This window comes from Euleptes europaea, chromosome 19 (assembly GCF_029931775.1).
Source record: "Euleptes europaea isolate rEulEur1 chromosome 19, rEulEur1.hap1, whole genome shotgun sequence".
Taxonomy (NCBI): domain Eukaryota; kingdom Metazoa; phylum Chordata; class Lepidosauria; order Squamata; family Sphaerodactylidae; genus Euleptes; species Euleptes europaea.
In genome coordinates this window covers 6,382,845-6,407,862 of record NC_079330.1, presented here as the reverse complement: position 1 = coordinate 6,407,862, position 25,018 = coordinate 6,382,845, and the positions used below count along the sequence as shown (strand labels likewise).

Sequence of the window (25,018 nt, the reverse complement as noted above, 5' to 3'; positions counted from 1 at the left end):
AATTGGAGGGAGGAACATTAGCAATTTGAGATATGCCGATGATACTACATTACTGGCAGAAAATAGCAAAGACTTGAAACGACTACTACTCAAAGTTAAAAGAGAAAGTGCCAAAGCAGGACTACAGCTGAACATCAAGAAGACAAAAGTAATGGCTACAGGAGACTTAACTTTAAGATTGACAATGAGGAAATTGAAATGGTTGAAGACTTTCTATTCCTTGGCTCCATCATTAACCAAAAGGGAGACTGCAGCCAAGAAATCAGAAGGAGATTGAGATTGGGAAGGGCAGCCATGAAGAGCTAGAAAAGATTCTGAAGTGTCAGGATGTGTCACTGGCCACCAAGATCAGGTTAATTCATGCCATTGTATTCCCTGTTACTATGTATGGGAGTGAAAGCTGGACATTGAAGAAAGCTGACAGGAAGAAAGTAGACTCCTTTGAAATGTGGTGTTGGAGGAGAGTGTTACAGATACCGTGGACTGCCAGAAAAACAAATCAGTGGGTTATAGATCAAATGAAGCCTGAACTGACCCTAGAAGCTAAAATGACTAATCTGAGGCTATCGTATTTTGATCACATTATGAGAAGACAAGAGTCACTGGGAAAGACAGTCATGCTAGGAAAAGTGGAGGGCAGCAGGAAAAGAGGAAGACCCAACAAGAGATGGATGGACTCAATAAAGGAAGCCACAGCCCTCAATTTGCAAGATCTGAGCAAGGCTGTCAAAGATAGGACATTTTGGAGGACTTTCATTCATAGGGTCCCCATGAGTCAGAAGCTACTTGACTTAACACACACACAGTATGTGGGGTTCGATTTATGGAAACAGGCGGCCAAAGGGTACACAAGTGAAAAGGTTGGCAACCACTGCCTTAGATCATAAATTACTTCCAATCCGCATAAACCCAAGCAAACGAAGTGAAAAAAACCCAGTACCTTCATTGTAGAGCAGAGGAAAATTGTTGGGGTGTTTAGGAAAGAAACATGACTGAGGGGAGACTTTAGAAGAGGGGTTACAAAATCATGCAGGATGGGGGCCTTTGCCTTCCACTCTGGGGCTACTGAACGACCAGTACCTTCATGCCCTATTTGAGCTTCATTGAGTCAGGTGGCTGCCTGCCTCTGGGAAGGGGTTTCTAGATCCTATGGAAGAGGATCAGGTCATGAGGCCATAAGAAGAGCCCTGCTGGATCAGACCAGTGGTTCATCTGCTCCGGCATTCTGGATAGATTGAGGAATTAGCTACACGCCTCGGGAAAGAAAGTCACTGGCACCCATCACGGCGACAGCCGCTGACTTAGACGAAGCTGGGCAAACACATGGAGTAGTCAGTTAGCAACCTTTTTTGATGGTACCTCCATCGTTGTTGGAAGTCTACCTCCGAATACCAGGCGCTAGGGAGATGGGAGACACTGTTGTGTTGTCCTGCTCACGAGTTTTCTCAGAGATGTTGCTTGGTTACTGCCGGACAGCACACCGCTATATCGAATGGGGCCCTTTGCCAGCTCTAACTAAGGCGGGACTTTCTGCATACAGAGGCTTGGGCCCGAGCACGGACGGTGCCTTTCGTGCCCCAACCGAGCTTCCTGAAGGCAGCTGGCTGGAAACGGGAGTCTGGATGGAACGGACCGGCCATTTCATAAAGGAAAGAGACCAATGGCTGTTAACAAACCCATGCAAACCTTCTCTGGCGGATGGGGGGGGGGGAAACTTACCAGCTTGCGTGATACTTGCTGTTCTGCTGGCCTAGCTTGCTCCTTTGGGTGGGGTCACCAGGACTTTGTGCCTCCTGTTTCTCTCCTCTTCTTGAAATGAGAGTGCTGCCGTGGTGAGTTGTTCCTGCACGCTTTGGCAAGTGGGGGTGGGGGGAAGGCCGACTCATCTGTTCCACAGCAAGAAGCCACAGGAAATGATGAGCAGAGCGCCGGGGCTGAGGTTTACAGTTCAAGCGGAGGCTGCGAGACGGTGCAGGTGAGCAGCAGCCACACCTGGGCTGCCTCCGAGGGTCTGGTGGCCCCCATTCGATTCGCTGTAGACCTGCCAGGCTAGGTGTAGCTGTCCGGTGTGGGACGGGGTAGCCCCCCCGCTGGCTGCCGTACATAGAAACATAAGAGCTGGACAGGACCCCAAGGGTCACCTAGTCCAAACCCCTGCACAATGCAGGATATTTGTAGCTACCTTTCCCTCCCTTTCTCCCAGTGACCCCTGTTCTGTGCCCAGAGGAGATCAAATACTTGTAGGTCAAATGCATTTAGGTAAATCTGTGGCAAAACACACACATGCCCTCTGAGTCATGTGATTGGAGAGCCCTGTTTGGAACTGCTGGATTCGAGTCCAGGAGCACCAGAGAGACCAATAAAGTTTTCGGGGTGTGACCTTTGGAGGGTCAAAGCTCCCTTTCTCTCCAGAGCTCATACCTTGAAAATCTCGTTGGGCTCGAAGGTGCTCCTGGACTCTCATCTAGAAGAGTTGATTTTTATACCCCGCTTTTCTCTACCAAAAGGATTATAAGTGGCTTATAATCACCTTCCCTCCCCCCCAACAGGCACCTTGTGAGGTAGGTGGGGCTGAGAGAGAGCAGAGGGAACGGTGACTGGCCCAAGGTCATCCAGCAGGCTTCATGTGGAAGAGTGGGGAAACCAACCCGGTTCACCAGATTGGAGTCCACTTCTCATGTGGAGGAGCGGGGAATCAAAGCCGGTTCTCCAGATTAGAGTCCGCCACTCTTAACCACTACACCATGCTAGCAGTTCTACCTGCAGGCTAACACAGGGCTACCTTATGAAGTGATTTGGAACTGGAATTCTTTTCTCAGACGTGAGCCAGGGAGTCAACGAGGAAAAGAGAGCAAAAGTTAAAAAGCAGATTTTATTTTTTATTTTTTTTTGCAAAATACGCTTCTCTCATTTTGTATAACCTCTTTTTTAAAAATAACCTTTAGTGTTCAGCTAGCACTTTGGAGTACTCAGAGCACTTGACATACACAATCTCAGACACGCCCCCCCAATCAACCTTACAAGTTAGCTCAATACTGTGATCTCTGATGAAGCTGACAGCAGAGTGCGGGGTTTGCCTAAGGCCAGCTTGTGAGTAGGGGGGCAGAGGCAAGAATAAGTCAGGGAACTTCCGCTTCTTGAGATCTTCTCTTTGCTGCTGGGCAAGAGCAGCTGATCGGGGAGGCAGCGAGGAGTTGTGCTTTTCGCCTGCTCTTCATCCCCATGATTCCTCAAACTCGTTGCTGCAGCCAGAAGGCCAGTTGCTTGCTTCATCCAAAATCAGTCTCAAAATCCTCAGGGCGACGCATGGTGCCCTGCAGTGCAAATTCTGTTGTATGGCCACAAAATAGACGGCCCAGGCGAACGGCTTGAGGTTTACTGTCGTTCTTCTGTCATTTTAGGGCTGCGTTTTTCCCCAATTGTCTTTGGCTCATTTTGCACAGAGATGCTCCGGTCTATATCAACATTGAACTGTAGATGGGGTGGGGATGCTGACATGCCCACGGGGCAAAAAGAGTGCACTTCTAGACTATCCTCCTGCCTCCCCCCCAAAGGTGCGCTAGCAGTCTTCCTGGGGTCCATGATACATCAACCCGGACTGTTCTTCTGTCTCTGTCGTTCCCATCTCCAAATCTGCGAAAATAAGAGAGGTAAATAAACGTGTGTTTGGGGGGGGGGGCAAAAGAAATCCCAAGCGCCCCACACCGAGACCCTCCTAAACATCTGTGCAGCTTCGGTTCTTGTAAGTGCCATCTTCTGTTGGGACACCCACTGCCCATCCAAAGGCTTTCTACAGTCTAAGTGGGCTGGCCCAATCCCCAGGAAAAAGCGTGCGTGGAGGGAGGTTGCGTCCGATCCCTGGAGTGGCACCACTTCTGGGCGATGCTCTTAGACTTCCTGGAATGTCTAGTCCAGGGGTGTCAAGCAGAAGGCCCAAGGGCCAGCTCTGGCCCCTTGAGAGCTCTTATCCTGTCCACAAGCCAACCGAGGCGGACCCCCCTCCCCCATTCTCAATCTGGGCTTGGCCAGGTATGACCCGAACAAGTGACATTGATGTCACATCTGACTCTCGTAACAATTGAGGTGGACGCCCCTGGTCTAGCCTATAAAGATTGGGGGTTCCTAGAGGGTTGCCCATCACCACTGGGTTCCAGTGCAATTCCCCCCCCCTCTACTTTCTCTTGCCCACATGAGCGGGCAAGTGAGCGTTGGCAGAGCCCTCCCTTAGGAAGCATTTCAGCTCCTCCCCGACACCCCCAGTGACCAGAAGATGGCCAAGATGCCCTCTCTCTCATCATCTGCCTAAGTCCTATGTCTGCAGGTCCTCTTTTAACAACTCCTGGAGGTTGACCTGGCAGCGGATGTTCATGGCATAGAGGGGAACATCTGAAAACGAGGATCCCCCAAGCACCTATGAGAAGGGGGGAGGGTGTCACTCACCCGCTTCGCAGTACTCTACTTCCTTGAGGAAGAGCCCGTGTGCTGGCGCAATGGCGTTCTTGGGGTAAGCCATCAGGTCCCTGGCCTCTAGGAGACTCTTCACATGGTGGGGCTTCAGCCAGTTCTGGCCCACGGCCACCAGTACTCCGGCCATTCGCCGCACCTAGGATGAAATTGCATGGGGGAGAAAGGCTCGAAATTGGCAAGAGTCCCTTGACCTGCGGGCTTTTCGGCAAAGAGCGAACGTTTGCAAATAAGAGGAGGGTCGCGTTTCTCGTTCTGCCGCAGCTGTGCTGGGCAGATGTTTGCCGGAGGTTGAATTCCACCCCCGAAAGCCTAACACCCCCGCAAACCTTCTGAGTTAGCAGGCACTGTCCCTCACATGAACACATGGAGCAGCCTTCTACTGAATCAGACCCTTAGTCCATCGAAGTCAGCCCAGATCGAGGGTGTTGGTGGGGATAGCTGGCTCGCGGACTGCATCCGGACTCTGGGCCTTATGTTTGACACCCCTGCTCTAACCACTACACTAGCTTCTGAATGCAAGACACAACCCCCCCCCCCAAGAGATAGCCCTCTTGCCCTGCTTGTGGGCTTCCAAGAGGTTTCTGGTTGAGCCAGGTTGGACATTGCAAGCTGTGCTAGATGGATATTTTTGGGTCGGCCCCAGCAAGTCAATTACATTAGCTTCGAAACGCAATAAAAATGTTTTCGGGCTCATGAGCAGAGACACCTTCCACCCACCCAGACGGTAGCCGCCTGTCAGTTTTACAGAAGGAAACTCTCGTCAGTCTTTCTTTCTGCCAAGAGTCACGAACCCCCACCTCGCGCGTCAACTCAACCTGTCGGTGGGAACTCGGCTCCAGCAGGCGCGAGGCTCTGGTGGGCGTATCGTGACCCAAAGCCAAGCGACGGCAGCCGAAACTGCGCCGCCGCCCACCTGCACCCGCCAGCAAGAGATTTTGCAGGCAAAGGAACCTGGAGCTGTTATGCAACCAGTTTGGGTGCCGTTTCTGGCGGCAGCGGGGAGAGGAAGATGGGTGGGGGAGTGCAAGTGAAAGCGTTCCTCTTTTTAAAAAACACACACACAACCCTAACCAAAACACCCACCAACCACATCCCCTTATGAAGGGCAAAATGTCAACACGGAACAAAGTGTAGGAGGAAAACAGCCCCTCCCACTCCAAGTCACCCAAGTTCAGTCACACTCCGGAGAAGAACGACATACCTGCTGGGATGTTTCAGAGTTCCTAAGATTTATTTGTTATTAATTTAACTTCTAGCCCGCCCTCAATTCCCAGACAAGCTAGGCTCCGGGTGGGTGTTGTGCTCTTCATACAGACACGCAAAGCTCCCCTCCTCTTAAACTACCGAGAGGGCCTATGTGCTCCCTCGCTTTGTGCAGAGTGGGGCTGAGGTTCAACCCCCAGTGTTGTCAGGATCACGAGTGCCGGGAAAGATTTTTCTCTGCCTGGGGGTTCCTGGTGAGATGTTGCTGGCCAGAGATGATTCAGAGCTAAACAGACCGAGAGTCTATGAGGCAGGCTGGTTTTTTCAGGGTATGTTTGGCAACTCGGTGATGGAGCACCTGTTTGGCATGCCAAATGCCCCGGGTACAATCCCCACCATTGTCAGATGGCAAACAGCAGACTTCGAAGAAACCCTTGCCCAAAACCTTGGGAAGAGGTTATCAGTCGGAGCAAGGGGGACCAAGGGGTTGACCCCGCACCCGAGAGCAGTGCAAGACCACAAACAGCACCCTGCTGGATCAGGCTGGATGTTCATCCAGTACAGCATCCTACTAAATTGAGAAATGCACGAGCAGAGCGTGAAGGCAACCGCTTTCCTCTGTTGCTGCCCCCCTCAATGGAACTCAGAGGTACACTGCCTCTGACCATGGAGGATCCATTGAGCTATCATGTATAGATTGCTCCTCCATGAATTTCTCAAATGCAACGGCCAAGTATTAGGCTGCTGGCTGCAGCCCTGCCAAGGGTGTGTGTCACATCCTTCATTACGACAAAACACTTGTCCACTGGAAGGTGAATGATCAGCAGCCACTGACCACCCAGTCAACATCCTTTCCTCCTACTCCCAAATTCCAGCCCCTTCCAGACAGCCCTCTTACAACTCCACCTCACTGTGGGGCTGTCCTAGGGGCCTAACCTGACCCCATCTCAGTGGTTGGGATTGCCTTGATATCCTGTTCCCTCCCCGAGACCTATAACCTATAACAGGAGAAACGTAATGGGTGCTGGTTTCCTCGGCTGCTATCACCAGCATCCTGATAGAAAGCCAGCATGGGGCAGTGGTTAAAGAGACCTAGGTTCGAATTCCTCTCTGCCATGGAAGCTCGTTGGGTGACGATGGGCCGGTCACATACTCAGCCTAACCTACCTCACAGGGTTGTGGTGAGGATAAAAAAGGGGAGCAGAGAACAATGTAAGTCACTTTGGGGCCCCATTGTGGAGAAAGGTGGTCCCGTCGTGGAACAGTGTGGTTTTTGAACCAGGGTTCAAACTGGTCACTCCACTCCAGAGCAAAGGAAATTGTTTTTTAATCCCCTACTGAGGTTTGCAAACCCAGCACAGTCCTTATTGGTGCTTCTGGTCTAAAACTGAACTGGTTTCCCACTCCTTGTCTGCAATGAATTGCCACGGACAGCCATCCCGTTCTGCAGATATTTTTTTGGGAAAGGGTTATTGGCCAAATTTTAGATGGTGCCTTTTATTACGTTTTTATGCCACTTTGTTTATGGTTTTCTTCTAAAGCCTTTTACTATTGGGGGGGATTAAAGTGTCTTGATCCACAGGTCAGCCTGATACGTAAAATACACGTTGATAATGGTAATACATATGGCTCTCCTAGAATTCACCACTAGGAAGCACTGTACATCAAAGTGGTGATGCTTCGGTTCAACATTTCCGCTGAAATTTCCCCAGGACCGAATTTTTGCACAGGATCTTTTTTCCACAGTGAGAGTGTGGGCGTGCTCAAGGGAGAGGGGGCTTTCCTGGGTGGGTGCGCTCTAGAGAGGGGGGCTTTTTTGTTTGTTTGCAAATTCTCCATCTTTTTTTGTTGGCGAAACGCTTGCCAAATTGAGGATCTGATCGCGCTGGGGGAAAGGTTGCTTGTTTCGCCATGCTCAAGGGTGCAAATATTTGTGACTCCTTCTGTGCCCCCTGAAAAGCTGTCATTCCTTGGGGGAGGGACAGTCCCATGTTTTGGCTGCCATTTTATCCTTCGGGGATGTGTGCTTTGGAGGTTAATCCAGAGTTTAGCTCATTGAGGAAAGGCCGACAACCATACGCCAAGGTAAGCAGAGATCCGGTCAGCTGTCTTACTTTTTCATCACTCTTCCTCTGGGGAGCTCAGGCAGCCTGCTTGGTTGTCTGGCCCCGTAAGGTTGGTTGATCTGAGAGATACGGATGGCCTCAGCAGGGAATTTAAATTCGGGTCCTCGTTTTAAGCCGTCACATCACACCGCTCCTTCAGTGTCAGCCAGTACGGTGCAGCGAATATCACCTTAAGGTCGAACCCGGTGCAGGAGTGCAGTAAAAATCTGTCCCACCACGTCAGCAGAAGCTACAGAAAAAGTTGTGTTTTCGTCACCTCTGCACCCATGCCTCGTAAGTTCCGTGCCGAGCAAAGTGGAATTCCGCAAGCCAAATTCTGCAAATGCCATAAATTCCGCAAATCAAATTTGTATAGTCACTTCTTTAAAATAAAATTAGAACACAGAAGCCCTAACCTCCAACTCCTGGAAACTTTATTGCACACCACACAGGTGTCTGAGATTGCCCATGTACTTCGGCAGTTAACCTTCTTAATCATAACCTTTCACCAACTCTCCCTCGCACACTTCACTGGAATTATCAGGAGCTCTGCAGAGCTCGTGTGTGTGTGTAGCATCACACCTTCTCTTTCCTTGTGGAATTCATCCCAGTGTGTCTTGCGCCAGAAAAGCTTCCAGATGGATTGTGGCCCTAGGTAGCGGTGATCTGCCCGTCTCCCACTATGCCAACTTTATTTTCTTCATTTTAACCCCGACTTTCTCCCAAATAAGGAACCCAGAGCGGCTAACGTCATTCTCCTCACCTCTGGTTTAGCCCTACAACAACCATGTGGGGTAGGTTAGTCTGAGAGTGCATGATTGGCCCAAGGTCACCCAGCGAGCTTCCATGGTGGAGCGGGGATTTGAACCTGGCTCTCCCAGAACTTACTCTGACAGTCTAACCACTGTACTACACTGGCTCCCAACGACACCCCCTGCAACTGGCTACTTTATTATGAGTTAGCTCATTAGTTTTCTGCATACCGACAGGTTTTATTTAATGTGGGGGTACCCCAGTTTGTTAAAAGCACATGCTCTGATCTTCTCCCCTAACGATTTATGCCAAAATTTGGCTTCCGTTAACTTTACACGGGCTGAGTTTAGGAGCCAGCTTTTACTCTGGAGGGGAAGGCACTGGCAAACCACCCCGAAACAAAGTCTGCCTAGGAAACAGGATGTGACGTCACCCCATGGGTCAGGAATGACCCGGTGCTTGCACAGGGGACCTTTACCTTACCTTTTTTACTCTGGAAGGGTGAAAACTACCACTGTAACCCTAGTGCACCCTGCCTGTGCGCTTAAGAATACAAGAACATAAGAAAAGCCCTGCTGGATCAGACCAAGGTCCATCAAGTCCAGCAGTCTGTTCACACAGTGGCCAACCAGGTGCCTCTAGGAAACCCACAGGCAAGACGACTGCAGCAGCATTATCCTGCCTGTGTTCCACAGCATCTAATATAATGGGCATGCTCCTCTGATCCTGGAGTGAATAAATATGCATCATGACTACTATCCATTTTGACAAGTAGCCATGAATACCCCTCTCCTCCATGAACATGTCCACTCCCCTCTTCAAGCCTTCCAAGTTAGCAGCCATCTCCACATCCTGGGGCAGGGAGTTCCACAATTTAACTTGCTTCTAGCGCCCCTGAACTACCTGCTCAACCTGTGCATTCCCGATCAAATGAGGAGTGCAAAGTCACTCGGAGTTTCTTCCCAAAAGGAAGCTGTTCAGAATCTCCCCATCGCTTGAGCAAAGATGGTACTGTTGAGGTGAGTGGAAGGAGAGTGGGAAGAAAGAGCCGAAAACGAGATTTCATGACGTCGTCGCCCACAGTACCTGCTTGTAGAGAAATGACCGGCCTTGGAACTCCAGCTCCCAAAACCTCAGCTCGCTGGAAGGAGAAAAGAAAAGCAGCAATATTAAAACCACAGCGAGAGGAAGGATAGGAGCAGTGAGGCTGGACTGGAGGCACGCAGGGGTCCTTGTGCGTGCGAGAGCCAGCATGGGGGAGGGGGGGCAAGATTAGAAGAGGCTGCCCAGAGCAAGCGTGCTTTTTGTGATTTGCAAATCGCCCGCTCTCCCACCTCCCACCCACCACTTCTTCCTAAATCTCTCCGTGACCTAAAATATAAGCAATTCACCGCTCGATGTGATGCTGGAACAAAAAGCAAACTCGAGGGAGCACCCCCTCCCGAGTGGCGATATGATTACGGCACACGGCGCTGCCAAAAGCTTCTTAGAGGCTGGGGAAGGGTAGCGTGGGCCCTGATCCACGTGCGGCAGCGTGCCTTCCAAGAGCAGAGGAGAGTTTACCCTGAACTCCCCATAATGATTACATGGGGGTTGGAATCATAAGTCTAAGACATTATCCGTCACATCTTTTTGACTTCATTTCGACCTCATCTTTATCCCCAACGGAGACCCAAGGTGGCTCACATCATTCTCCTCTCATCCATTTTATCCTCACCACAACCTTGTGAGGTAGGTTTGGCGGAGGGTGCATGACTGGCCCAAGGTCACCCAGCGAGCTTCCATGGCATCAGTGGGGATTCGAACCTGGGTCTTTCAGATCCTAGCCCAGCACTCTAATCACTACACCACACTGGCGCACATCTACCAGTTAAAATTTGCAGGTTTGGGGCAGCTGGCATGCTACCAACAACTGCAGCCCATTCACAACTTGCTTTGGACCCATTCAATTGCTCCAACAGCCAGGCTCTTTCTCCAACTATAGCACAAAGCCCTGCTTAGGAGGCATCCATCGTCCATCTCAGACCCCTACTGCTGAAGTCAGAATGGCCAGAACTGCTGTCTACCTGATCCTTTTAACTGGAAATGCTGGGGATTGAACCTAGGACTTAATTTCCGCATGCCAAGCAGGTGCTTTACCACTGAGCCACAGCCCCTCCCTGCCTGTAAGAGATTTTGCTGGTGAGATGACACAGTGCTGATATAGATGGGAGTATCCACTAGAAACCTACACTTGCTCACTTCCTAGCCCATTATTATTGTTGTTATTATTCTCATATTTTTGTGGTGTGGAAAGGGAGGCCTGAAATTCAGAGTTGCTTCCACCAGGCCCCCCTTGGCTGGAGTGGAATTTGAACTCTGGACTTTCACTGCTCAGTTTCTCAGACTCTTCTTTTGGGGATGATGACCAACACAACACATGAGGAAAAAGTCACCAGTATTCTCTTTTCTGCCAAAGTGGCTTTTAAGTAATCAAAACGATCTCAGCAATCTCCGCCCCGTCCCCTGGCCACGTGGCCTAGCTCCAAACTCCCACGAGTACCCCCCAATGACATCAGCCCCCTTTCTGATCACATGAAAACTGATCACGCTTTCCCAACAGCTGGTGCGTCTCCCACAGCCTGGCAACCCCGAGCGGGTACGAGAAAGAAACAATAGGAGTCGTGTGGGTTGACAAACCAGAAAATTCTTCCTCTCTGGTCCCCGCCTTACCCCGCTTCAGATGGTCAAAATCCTAAAAATGCAACATATATACATACTTTTTTTTTAAGGATCGAACGTTCTGAAGGAGAAGGCATCTGCTCTCCTTTGGAATGATCTTCCTTAGGTATCTTTGTTCCTAAACTATAACTTTATTTATTGCAATGCCTTTCTTCCATCGCAGCTGTATCTGTCAGGTTCCCGAGTGGTCTCCCATCCTGACAAGGACCCTGCTTAGCTTGAGCAGCAGAACTGTGCTGTGTGTTTTCAGATCTAACCCTAAGACCCCCCAAACACTCCTTCTCACTTTCCAGATTCCCCCTCACGACTTTCTAGAAAATAAAATCCTCCGCAAAGCAACGGATGCCAATTCTGCCCCCACAACATAACTCATTTCTCCATAACAGACTCGGCACCCAAGAATTCTCTTGGCAGGGCTAGCAACACTCAGCCCAGTAGAAAGGTTGAATTTGACTTTAAAATGGAAGCCGGAAAGCTGGATTCAGAAACGGGGGTTATTTTCCAGGAGGGGAAACCAGAAAGAAAAGAGGAGGTTGAGTTGAACTGTAAAGAATCGATGTCATGGTTCTTGGGAGCACGCCGGTCAAAAAAGAAAAGAGAAATTAAATCGCAGCGCCCAGAAGCGCACCTGAGAAGAGCTCCTTAAATATTTGACAGTATTTAATTTTGTTCTCAGGGCTGAGGCTTGCAAGAAATATCAGTCTATTGTTGGGTAAGGGTGAAGGAATGAAAGGGGAGAGGCGATGAAGAGGGACAGCCAAGGCTGGTAACAGGAGCCCCAAGGGAGAGACTAAGGAGCTGTCCATGGTACTGAAATGCCACCGCCACCCAATGAGAGCGTCCATGGCCTGATGGTCACTGGTTTTTCACTATGAAGAAGAAGAAGAGTTGGTTTTATATGGCGACTTTCTCTACCACTTAAGGAAGAAGGAAACCGGCTTACAATCACCTTTCCTTCCCCACAACAGACACCCTGTGAGGTAGGTGGGGCTGAGAGAACTCTAAGAGAACTGTGACTAGCCCAAGGTCACCCAGCTGGCTTCATGTGGAGGAGTGGGGAAACCAATCCAGTTCACCAGATCAGAGTCCACCACTCCAAACCACCGCTCTTAACCACTACACCACACTGGCTCTTATATGGCCAATTCCGAGCAGAGCCACAGGGAGTTCGACCCGCCCTATCTCCAGGATTAAATGCAAGGCTTGGTATTTTTTGGAAACTCACCGGATTGGCTCAGGCTTGAGGAAGCAGTTAAGAGACTTGACGAGGATGGTTTCAGAGAAAGGAGAACTCCCCGGTTTCCTCTCTATATCAATGTGGGCAGTGAGGTAGGTGGGGCTGAGAGAGCTCTAAGAGCTGTGACCAGCCCAAGGTTACCGAGCCGGCTTCATGTGGAGGAGTGGGGAAACCAACCCGGTTCACCAGATTAGCCTCCGCTGCTCCTGTGGGGTTGGGTGGGGAATCAAACCCGGTTCTCCAGATCAGAGTCCACCGCTCCAAACCCAATAAGATTAAGAGGAATCGTAACAACATAGACTGAACATGCCATTAGCAAGGAGCCATATTCTTTTATAGCGAACGGGTTCCGAAGCAAAAAAAACCCAACCAAAACAAACAAACAAAAAAAGATTTACAAGCAAAACCGCGGGATAAAATCCAGCTTTATCCTATTTTGTTTTCACTGACCTATATAAAAAAGTAATGTCTCCAGGCGTAGGAAGAAAGGGTGAACAGGAGGGCAGCCGCTAAGCTTCTCACTCCTCCCGACAATCGAGCGCAACCATGCCAAGCGAAAGAGCCAAATAAGCCACGCAAAGGAAAAACGTGCCATTCAGAAGAAGTAGTGTTGTTTTTATACGTGGACTTTCTCTACCACTTTAGGAAGAAACAAACCGGCTTATAATCACCTTCCCCTCCCCACAACAGACACCCTGTGAGGTAGCTGAGGCTGAGAGAGCTCGACAAGAGTTGTGACTAGCCCAAGGTTACTGAGCTGGCTTCATGTGGAGGAGTGGGGAAACCAACCTGGTTCACCAGATTAGCCTCTGCCGCTCGTGTGGAGGACTGGGGAATGAAACCCGGTTCTCCAGATCAGACGCCACCGTTCCAAACCACCGCTCTTAACCACAACGCCACACTCGGCATGATATATGCAGGTTGCCGACTGAATTGCGGAACACCAAGAGCGCCCTTTTGGCGCAAAGAGCTCTCACCTGTCCTGGCTGTGATGCAAGAGGAAACCGGAAGAGGGTCTGACCTCTGCCCGCATCAGGGTCCTGACAGGGCTTCTCACAGGCAGTTCCTTGCTGGCCGAGCGGAAGGTGCTGAAGTCGTGGGTGCCCTGCAGGAACGTCGCTGCCTCCTGCATGGCCGAGAAATTCAAGTGGCTGAAACATGATGACAGGTGACCAGATGTTAAAAAAAAACCAGACACAAAAAGGGGGGAAAGAGTGAGAAGGAGGAGAGGAGGAGAAGTTGGTTTTTATATGACGACTTTCTCTACCACTTAAGGCAGAATCAAACCAGCTTACAATCACCATCCCTTCCCCTCCCTACAACAGACACCCTGTGAGGTAGGTGGGGCTGAGAGTGTGTGACTAGCCCAAGGTCACCCAGCTGGCTTCGTGTGGAGGAGTGGGGAAACAAATCCAGTTCTCCAGATTAGCCTCCACCGCTCATGTGGAGAAGTGGGGAATCAAACCCTGTTCTCCAGATTAGAGTCCGCTGCTCTTAACCAAGATCAGCCTAGAACATCCCTGACTAGTGTTGGTCCAGCCTCTACTTAAAGACTGCTAATTGGGGGGGGGGGGTGCCTCAACACCATAGAATCGTAAGAGTTTTCCCCAGTTCATAAAGTCTCCGAAGCAGCACCTGATCGGAACCAAGGCTCAAATCAATGAAAAAGACGCCAGAAAGCAAAGAGGGAGCGGCAAAATACGCATGTGATTTTATCGCGCATGTTTTAAATTGTTAGCTGCCTTGGCGGCCCTTGTAAGAGGCAGAAAGGCAGGATATACATTTTGTAAATTAATAAGTAAAATACAGCATGAAGGGGGGGGACTACTTTTGCTTATAGCTGAAGATACAAAATACGTATGTGGTGGTAATGTACATTTTAAATTGTTAGCTGACTTGGTGGCCCTTGTAAGAGCAGAAAGGCGGGATACAAATGCTGTAAACAAAACAAATAAAATATGGAGTAAAAAGGGGGGGAACCCTGCTCACAACTCCTGCCTCGTTCTCCTGTGTGCATGAACCAGGTCTCCTTTGTAGGCTCAAACCTTTACCAATCATGGAGCAGGACCATTTTGCTGTTGTTTAAACTGGCATTTCACCCCTGCCACTGTCAGGTTTTTTTTAAAACTTCTTTACAGTTTTTATACATCTGGCTACCAGCTCAAGTGAGCGTGTGACGGTTAATTTGCTGCTGTTTCCTAATATGGCTGCTGCGGTCTTTATTGGATTTCGTTTAAACGGTGCTCGCTTGCTTAATTCTTCACAATAAGTCTTTTAATTGCTTCTCTAATGCCGGCATTTCTGTCTGTTTTAAGAGTGTCACTCCTTCGATACTGAACTGCTTTTTTTAAAAGACGGCGTCTTATCGTTTATGGGTTTTAACAACATGACCTGAGTCAAAATCGTTTTGGCGTCTTTCCCAGCACTTCTTGCCGGGGATCTTTTAACTGGTTGTGCTGGGAACCAGCCCGGGGCCTTCTGCAGGCAAACCATCTGCTCCAGGGTGCTGACAGATAAGGCATATAAGCCAAATGACCCCTTCCCAGGCATAAGCCAATGGTCCGTCTAGACCAGATCTTGTTTCCCACAGTGGTCAGCCTCCAGTAAACTGGCAAGCAGGAGGTGGTAAGTACTCCTCGGGAGGTGGTAAGCGCTCCTTCCCTGGAGGTTTTTAAGCAGAGGCTAGATGGCCATCTGTCAGCGATGCTGATTTTATGACCTTAGGCAGTTCATGAGAGGGAGGGCATCTTGGCCATCTTCTGGGCATGAAGTAGGGGTCACTGGAGGTGTGTGGGGGAGGTAGTTGTGAATTTCCTGCTTGGAGCAGGGGTTGGACTAGATGACCCTGGTGGTCCCTTCCAGCTCTATAATTCTATGATTCTAGGGCACGGAGGCCAAAGCCTCGGCCTGTTGTGGTCCTCCCCTCAGCAACTGGTATTCGAGGTACACTGCCTCTGAGCATGGAGGTTCCACTAAGCCATCGTGGCTCCTAACCATTGGTAGACCTCCCTTAGTGGACAAGAGGAGAGTGAGGTTTGTTTCAACGACTCACCCTCTACATGTCGCCCAGCACCGTTTCTGTTCGAAAATGGGCATCTCGTATGCATAGGAACAGCCTGTTGCCACCCGATAGACATAGGTCCTTGACAGGGCCGAGAAGCGGGCGTGGAAGGTGTCGGGAACACGGCAGGCACCCAGGACACTTTTGGGGAAGTCAAAAGAAAAACACCTTCTTGACCCAAACATCAACGTTATTTGAACAACTTTTTAAAAAAGTTTTTTTTCTTTCAAAATAGGGGTACAGAAATAAGAAAGAGGAAGGGGATATTTAAAAACAACATTATATACAGATTAACAGTGCTCGAGCTCATTGTCCCTCATGGCCCGAGAGTACTAGATGTAATAAAACTAAATTAGTCTACCTCATTATCCATTTAATACAGTTAATAATAAAAAGTTATAAACTGCTGTAGCCACTTCAAGAAAATGAATCTTACTTATCTACTGTACCTATTGTTATATTACTACATTGACTGATTCCATAAAACATAATGTATCCCCATGCTATAGAATGTCTCCATAAGATAATGTCTAAATGTAAAATAACACAATTTTAAAATCAAACGAAAATCGCCCTCTGAAAAGTGTCATTGATTCAGGAACAAAAATATTGTATGAACAAGTGTTGACATTCAGGATTCAAACAAACAGCGTCTTGCTCCGGCAACGACACTGAGGCTTGGGTGAGCAACCTCTCTGTTGCATTATCTGGAAGTTCCGGAATGCACATATGCTTCGCCTTTACCTTGTATCTGCACAACCACCCTGTGAGGGAGGCTACGCTAAGAGAATATGACTGGCCAGGGTCAGCCATATGGATTGGTGTGAAGCCATAAAAGCAGCCCGGCTGAAGGTCTCACTATCTCAGTATCCTCTCTGCCATGGTTGCTAACCAGGGAAGGCCAAAAAGGAGAGCCTAGAGGTCAAAGCCCATTCCCCACGATTCAGAAGTCAGCTGCTTCTCAACGTGGAGGTGATGCTTACAGCTGACTCCCTCACACCGAACAGTCCATGGCTTGATCTAATAAATCAGTTTTTAAGGCACTTAAGGAAGCAGCCCTCGGTATACCCTGAGGCAGGGAGTTCCGCAAGTGAACGATGCATCGCAGGAAGAAGAATGCAGGGGACAAAGTTCGCATCTGAAGATGCACAACGGGGGAACATTCTCCAAGGGCACTCACGCCTGCTGGGCAATGAAAGATCCAATCACTCACCCGATGCACAGACACGGTGGGGTGACTCATCCCCGGTGGAAGCTCATTGGAAGAGTGAGTGTATCATGAGCTGATGGATTGGGCTCAGGGGGGCCTCCTCTGAGTCTCTTAAGACATGCTGGCATGCACGTGGGAATGAATGACTGAATGATGGGACAGTTTTTACTCTTCGCACCCAGGGGGGAGAGAGAAGAGAAGGATGTACCCTCATAAGAACATAAGAAAGGCCCTGCTGGATCAGACCAAGGCCCATCAAGTCCAGCAGTCTGTTCACACAGTGGCCAACCAGGTGCCTCTAGCAAGCCCACTAGCAAGATGACTGCAGCAGCATTGTCCTGCCTGTGTTCCACAGCACCTCATAGAATAGGCACACTCCTCTGATCCTGGAGAGAACATAAGAAAAGCCATGATGAATCAGACCAAGACCCATCAAGTCCAGCAGTCTGTTCACACAGTGGCCAACCAGGTGCCTCTAGGAAGCCCACAAACAAGACGACTGGAGCAGCACCATCCTGCCTGTGTTCCACAACACCTAATATAATAGGCCTGCTCCTCTGATACTAGAGAGAACAGTATGCCGCATGACCAGTATCCATTCTAACTAATAACCATTAATACCCCTCTCCTCCATGAATATGTCCACTCCCCTCTTAAAGCCCTCCAAGCCGGCAGCCATCACCACATCCTGGGGCAGGGAGTTCCACAATTTAACTATGCGTTGAGTGAAAAAATATTTCCTTTTATCTGTTTTGAATCTCTCGCTTCCCAGCTTTAGCAGATGACCCCGTGTTCTAGTATTATGTGAGAGGGAGAAAAACTCCCTGTCCACTCTCTCCAAACCATGCATAATTTTATAGACCTCTATTATGTCTCCCCTTAGCCACCTTCTTTCCAAGCTAAACAACCCTAAGCGTCCTAACCGCTCCCCATAGGACAGTTGCTCTAGTCCCTTAATCATTGTGGTTGCTCTTTTCTGCACCTTCTCAAGCTCTGTAATATCCTTTTTCAGAGGTCTCCTGCAGTCTGAAACTGGCTCGCATACAGAGGGGCAATGGGGAGCCTCAAAGTCAAATAAAACAATTCCCAAACTTATGCAGTCACACTTCAGTTCTCCACCCACCCGGATACAGCAGGATCTATGGACTAATTCAGGTCCATCAACCCTTATCAGGACTGTACCACTTTAGAACGTGGGGTAGTCTCCTGTGATTGAACACATGGGCTATGGGGGGGGGGGACCAAACCAAGAAAATTAGCCCTTCGGAGTAGAACTCTGCTCCCGACATGCTCGTTTATTAAGGCTAGTTGGGCTTTCTTTGAAATCAGAGGAGCGTTCAAACCATTAGTAGAGTCTGAAGCGGTATAGCCCTGACAGGGCTTGGCCCACCTTGGCAAAAGGAAAAAAAAACTAAGCCCACGGCATCCTGAAAGCCCTCCCGGTGCAGCCGGAGAAGCCAACCTTGCCTGACTAGCCCCGGACAGATTCCGACTCAGAAGGGCCGGCTCCCAGCCAGCGGCGGCGAAGTCGTGCCGTAAAGACGGCCGGGCTGGGAAGGATGACCTAGTTTTTTTCTTGCTCTCTCCATCTGCCGTAGCAAGCTGATTAACCGGCTGCTCGAAAACAACCGCTGCAGATGAGATTTTTGAGCAGCGGCGGCCGCCAGGTGTAACCGCGGCCAGGGTGGCTTGTCCCTGCCCGGGGATCACTACCCCCCCCCATCAACCGAAGAGCATGTTTGCACCCAATTTTTGCCAACGGTAGAAGTTTTGTTCCCCGTCGGCTGGGACGTTCATGCTCCCTCTTCGAGCAATGGAGTCTGATCTGGAGAACCGGGTTTGTCTCCCCACTCCTCCACAAGAAGCCAGCTGGGTGACCTTGGGCAAGTCACATTCTCTCAGCCCCGCCTACCTCACAGGGTGTCTGTTGTGGGGAGGGGAAGGTGATTGTAAGCCGGTTTGATTCTCCCTTAAGGGGTAGAGAAAATCGGAATATAAAAACCAACTCTTCTTCTTCTTTTACCTCAAACTCCATTTCAATTTGCTTTTAATGCCCCCGCAATGCCCTCTCCTCCTCCTCCTCTTCTTCTTCTTCATACCAGAGTGGTGTAGTGGTTAAGAGTGGTGGCTTGGAGCAATGGACTCTGATCTGGAGAACCGGGTTTGATTCCCCACTCCTCCACGTGAGCGGCGGACGCGAATCTGGTGAACCGGGTTGGTTTCCCCGCTCCTCCACATGAAGCCAGCTGGGTGACCTTGGGCTAGTCACAGCTCTCTCAGCCCTACCCACCTCATAGGGTGTCTGTTGTGGGGAGGGGAAAGGAAGGTGATTGTAAGCCGGTTTGATTCTTCCTTAAGTGGGAGAGAAAGTCAGAATATTAAAACCAACTCTTCTTCTTCCTGCTTAGCTTCTAAGATCTGACGAGATCTGGCTATACCCATCCCCTCACCTGGTCCCCTAAAAGAAACCCTCATTTATCATGGGTGAACAAGCAAGTGGCGATCGCCAAGGCTATCCTTTTGCCCTTCGCTTGCCGCCTCCTCTCCTACTCTGCCGGCGTCGTGATCTTCTCGTTGTTCGCCGTACGGCAGATTGACGGCTTCGGGGCCATTATCTCGCTGTCCTGGTGGCGCTCCTTCCTCCGGGCAGCTTTAAGCCAGCTGCTTTATCTGCCGTAAAAGGATTTTACACGGCCGGCGAGCCTCTTATTCCCCAGAAGCTAATCTGGCTGCCGGGACTGAGCAGCCACCTCGTCTCCTTCAAAAGTCCCGTCTCCCACGGCCTTCGCGCAGGTTTTTAAAGCCCCCCGGGCCTACGTGAAGCCATTTTGTTGTCATGGCGACGGAAGGCAAGAAGGCGCCGTAAAACTCCCCCACCTGTTTGGCCCCGTCGGAAGGATTTGCTGGCACCTTTGAGCAGCTCGCAGGCCGCGCAGCTGTTTGGATTCCTCTGCGTTTGAGCCTGTCTTGTCTATTACGAGCCCTTCTGGATTAGAGTTGGGGGATAACTGTGGGGCAGGGGTATGGGGCTGGGCTGGCTTCCAAGCCCCTTCCCTGGATGTTCTGCTTTCACCGATGGGGGGTAAGGAGAAGGAGGAGAAGAAGAAGAGTTGGTTTGTATATGCCGACTTTCTCTACCGCTTAAGGAAGAGTCAAACAGGCTTACAATCACCTTCCCTTCCCCTCCCCGCAACAGACACCCTGGGAGGTAGGTGGGGCTGAGAGAGTGTGACTAGCCAAGGTCACCCAGCTGGCTTCGTGTGTAGGGGTGGGGAAACCAACCTGGTTCACCAGATTAGAAGAAGAGGAGTTGGCTTTTATATGCCGACTTTCTCTACCACTTAAGGAAGAATCAAACCAGCTTATAATCACCTTCCCTTCCCCTCCCCACAACAGACATCCTGGGAGGTAGGTGGGGGTGAGAGAGTTCGGAGAGAGCTGTGACTATCCCAAGGTCACCCAGCTGGCTTCGTGTGTAGGAGCGTGGAAACAAATCCAGTTCACCAGATTAGCCTCCGCCGCTCATGTGGAGGAGCGGGGAATCAAACCCGGTTCTCCAGATCACACTCCACCGCTCCAAACCACCGCTCTTAACCACTACACCACGCTGGCTCTCTGGCGCTGTTTCAGATATTCGAAGTGTGTACTTTAGGGGTTCCCATTTGCCCACTTTTTGTGGGGGGCCTCCAGGTAACTGTAGCCCTTGCCCGCCGATGGTCACCTGGTTGGCGGGTGGAAACGGGGGGTAAACGGGAATGGGGGGGCATGATCGTCCCGGGGAGAAAAATTAAAAAGAAAAACACGGCCTCGTCTGCTTACGGGAAGTTCTGACCATAGAGTTTCTGGTGGTTCCTACTGCTACCCTCGTCACTTCTGGGAATCGCCAGAAATGCTATGGTCAGTTCTCCAGATCAGAGTCCGCCATACTTCCATACTTGTAGGGGAGGCCACCAAGGAAGACTCTGCAGAGGAAGGCGACAGCAAACCACCTCTGCTTCTCACTTGCCGCTGGCTGGGGTCACCGTAAGTCACGTGTGACTCAATGGCGCTGTACACACACAATAGGCAAGCAGGGAGGGGCGACTGATAAACACTGGCTGTTCCCAAACCCACATATGGCTAAAACAGAGGGGCTGTGGCTCCGTGGTAGAGCATCTGCTTAGCGTGCAGAAGGTCCCAGGTTCAATCCCTGGCATCTCCAGGTAAAAAGGACTAGGCAGGTAGGTGATGTGGAAGACCTCAGCCCAAGACCCTGGAGAGCCGCTGCCGGACTGAGTAGACAATATTGACTTTGATGGACCGAGGGTCTGATTCAGTAGAAGGCAGCTTCATGTGCTCATAGCCATGTAGGCATGTCACCTACGAAGAACATTTTTATCCCACTCTTACTCCAAGGAGTTCAGGCATAATAAGGCTTCTTGCATAACCTCTACCTTTAAAAAAGCCCTGAAGGACCGGCCAGTTACTCTGTTGGCCTAACTGGCAATACCCCAACCTACGAAGTTTCGTGTTCCTGGCACTTCCGGCATTCAGGTAGGAGTCCTGGCTCAGTGGAAGAGCCCCTGCTTTGCACGCAGAAGGTCCTGGGTTCAATCCCCGGCATCTCCAGTTAAAAGGATCAGGTGTGAGGTAACATGAAAGACCTCAATCTGAGACCCTGGGAGAGCTGCCGCCGGTCCGAGCAGACAATACTGACCTTGATAGACCAAGGGTTTGATTCCCTGGAAGGCAGGTTCATGTGTTCAAGCTGCAAACCAAGAAATAAGCAGGGCAGGGGAGTCCATCTCAAATGGGTGGGAGGTTCAGGTTCTTTCCCAGCAAATACCACTCCCCAAATTTCAGACCGGAAACCCCAACACAACTGTCGGCAATCCCCGCTAAGGACATCAGCATCCTAACTGAGGGAAGGCATCTTGGCCATCTTCTGAGCATGTAGTAGGAGTCACTGGGGGTTTGGGGAGGAGGTAGCTGCGAATTTCCTGCATTGTGCAGGGGGTTGGACTCTTGTGGTCCTTTCCAACTCTATGATTCTAACCCTGGAGGTGGTGCGTTCGTTTCTTTGGAGCATGGTTGGGTAAGGTGGGCTCCCGTTTGGCCCTTCAAGGCCCAACTGTTTCACAGCCCCCCCCCCCCCCAGTGCTAGAATGACGGGGTGGATCGGCCTGACATTTATTTTCCTATGGCTTTGAGCCGTTGTCATGGAACCCGTTCAACGTGGGCAGAATCCATGGCTCAACACCTACTCCCAAAAGAGATTACCATTGGGGGGGGGGAGAAAAGATGACAGATCCTGTCACTTTCTCAACATGTTGCGTAAGCATTCCCCCCCCAAACGCTGGGGAAACTGTTCTGCCCTGCCAAAGACTGGGAGGTGTCTCGTTGCTCGTTTTGGGAGAGATTTTTTGGCTGTGTCTACCTGTGATCACAGCGCACGAACAGGGCCCCGGCAGTTTCCTCCCCGAGGCCTCTCATCTGACAGCCCAGGAATGCTTTAATGCCTTAATTTCAGAGAAAGCAGATCGCGAGCCGGGCTACGGGCAATTCCCGGAACGCAACTTTGCGACTCTACACTCCCCGAATGCGAGGGGCCTTGGCGCGGTTCCGCCGGCTGTCGCTGCAGCCAATTTCAGGGCAGGAAATATATTAAGTTACCGAACAGTTCCCCCCTCCCCCAGGTAAAGGGAGATTGAATAGCCAAGCCAGGAATCCCGTTTCCTCTCCAAGCTCTGTCGACAATACGAGCGCTGGTGCCAAACCTCCCAAATTCTTCTCGCCGAGCCGCTTGAAAGCCCCCGACGTTTTTAAAATTCGGCGTCAGGAAAGGGCCGTCGATAATGTCACTTCGTGACTCTCGTCAGATCGCGTGTCAATCGGTTGCTTTAAATGCAAAGCTGCCGAGGTTTCTCTGATATATATATATATTTAATGGTCGCGTGTAGCCAGGAAAAAATGAACAGGAAGAAAATGCAAGATGGTGGGGGGGCCCAAGTCGGATCTCAAACTTCACTGCTAGACATGGGGCGAATTTGGGTGGGGGGGAGTAGGCCGGAGGCCATAGTTCCGGGACTGGGGAGGGGAGCGAGAGATTAGCACCCCGATCCCCAAAACCTGGTCCACACGGCAACGGGCTGTGTACATGCAGCTGTGGGTAAAGAGGTCGCCTGTGCTCGCGTGCCAAACAGACAGATGTCAGAGGGCGGGGTGGGGTAGAGTAAGCCTGGAAGGGATCCAGAGCTCAAAAAGTTAGAGAAACACCGGTCGAGGAACCAGTACTTTTGCAGGGAAAAGCAAAGCGGCTTTGGATTTGGATAGAAGTCGTTCCTTCTGTAAACCCTAGTCCTCGAAGCAAAGGAGCCAAGTGCACGGAAAAAGCACTCTGCATGCACTCAGGTAGAGCTTCCTTTCGATGGAAGGCTGTTTCCCTGTAACCAGAGCGAACTGCCGGGGGGGGCGTGTGTGTGTGGGAATTGCAGCTACAGTGCTGGACTCAGGCCTGAGAGACCTGAGTTCAAGTCAGCCTCGAAGCTCACCATGTGATCTTGGGGCCAGCCACTGTCCCTCAGTTTACTCTACCTCACAGGGTTGTTGTGGGGATACAACAGGAGGGACCCCAGGTATCATATATATCTGGTTGTAATAATCCTGAATACCATTATACATTTTTAAAAAAAATAACTGGACTTGCTGTCAAAGAGACCTCATGGGTTAGGCCTAAAGGTGGGGTCTACTTGACCCCAATACCTGGAGGGTAAAGCATAAAAGAGTTGAGATTCCAACTGAACAGGCTACTGAACTACAGCAATGATCCTCCTTGCATAACCGCTGCGTGGACAGGTCCCATGGACGGGTCCCTGGTGCTGCGTGACAGAAATTTCTATCCCTCGAAAGTAGGATCCTGGAACAAAAAGTTGACGTCAGCTCTGCCCGCCAGAAACTTGCTGCGTTGGCGTCCGAGCTGGGCCGCGTTAAACAAAGCAGAGATTAGGGGGATAAAGTGAATAGGGGGCACCCGGCAAAGCCTGACAGACATTAACGTTTGCTATTCTCTTTGCAAAAGCCGTAGGTGCATGAGAGGGGGCTGTTTCTATCCCAGGATGTTTGATGCCGGGATGGGGAGCCCCCCCGACCAGGTTTTTGTTTCAAAACTTTTGATTCCGCTTTTGATTACCGTATATAAATGATAAACCCTCACACAGAGCCGAGGCAGCCGCAACAGCTTTCCAGAAGGGATTACCTCCGGTTTGAAAGGAACAGTAAACTTGGCACCGGAGTGGAGAGGGTACTGGACCGGCATTATAGAGACCTGAGTTCAGATTCTCACTGAGTCCTGAACATCAATCAAGGCACGACCTTGGGCCAGCGACTCCGGCGCGGCCTAATCTACCTTGCAGGGTTGTTGAGAGGATATAACGGAGGGAGAACCATACCCTGAGCTCATTGGAAGGCAGGAGGAGTACAAACATAAGAGGCAGATAAAATGACTAGTTTAGGAGACAGCTTTTACTCCAGAAGGGTGAAAACTGCCACTGTAACCCTAGTGCACCCTGCCTATGTGCTTAAGAATATAAGAACATAAGAAAAGCCCTGCTGGATCAGACCCAGACCCATCAAGTCCAGCAGTCTGTTCACCCAGAGGCCAACCAGGTGCCTCCAGGAAGCCCACAAGCAAGACGACTGCAGCAGCACCATCCTGCCCGTGTTCCACAGCACCTAATATAATAAGCGTGCTCCTCTGATCCTGGACAAAATAGGTATGCATCGTGACTAGTATCCATTTTGACTAGTAGCCCTGGATAGCCCCTCTCCTCCATGAACAGGTCCACTCCCCTCTTAAAGCCTTCCATGTTGGCAGCCATCACCACATCCTGGGGCAGGGAGTTCCACAATTTAACTATAAAGGAAAGGTCCTCATTCATCTGTGCTTGAAAGGACAGGCTTATCTCTGCACAAGACCCTTGTGAGCCACTGTTATTGAGTAGGCAATATTGGGCTTGACAGACCAATGGGCTGATTCGACAGAATCATTATTATTATTATTTCAATTTAATACCCCACTCTCCCTGGTCGAGACCAGGCTCAGAGCGGTATACAAGGAAATAATATCCCATTTAATTTAAAGGCAACTTTGGATCTTAAAATCATGTCCCGTCCAGCAGCTCCCCAAACTTCTTAGCAACTGGCAGCATACCCAACTACTGTGGGGTGACTGCAGGTAAACACGTAGCGCTGGCAGCCGTAGGCGGGGAATGAGATAATATTCT

The 25,018-nt window shown here is 50.3% G+C and overlaps 2 protein-coding genes across 2 annotated transcripts in view; one reads left to right on the top strand and one right to left on the bottom strand.

Moving 5' to 3' along the window:
- The window catches only part of INTS11 (integrator complex subunit 11), a 130,497-nt gene that overhangs the window by 18,095 nt on the left and 87,384 nt on the right, over window positions 1-25,018 (top strand). The window lies entirely within an intron of this gene.
- The window catches only part of PUSL1 (pseudouridine synthase like 1), a 35,188-nt gene continuing 13,729 nt past the window's right edge, over window positions 3,560-25,018 (bottom strand). The window contains exons 4-8 of the mRNA XM_056865514.1: window positions 15,539-15,688; window positions 13,464-13,637; window positions 9,615-9,669; window positions 4,441-4,603; window positions 3,560-3,633 (exon numbers count right to left, since the gene is read on the bottom strand). Coding sequence (XP_056721492.1) covers window positions 3,560-3,633; window positions 4,441-4,603; window positions 9,615-9,669; window positions 13,464-13,637; window positions 15,539-15,688 — 616 coding nt within the window. The remainder of the gene's footprint in view (window positions 3,634-4,440; window positions 4,604-9,614; window positions 9,670-13,463; window positions 13,638-15,538; window positions 15,689-25,018) is intronic.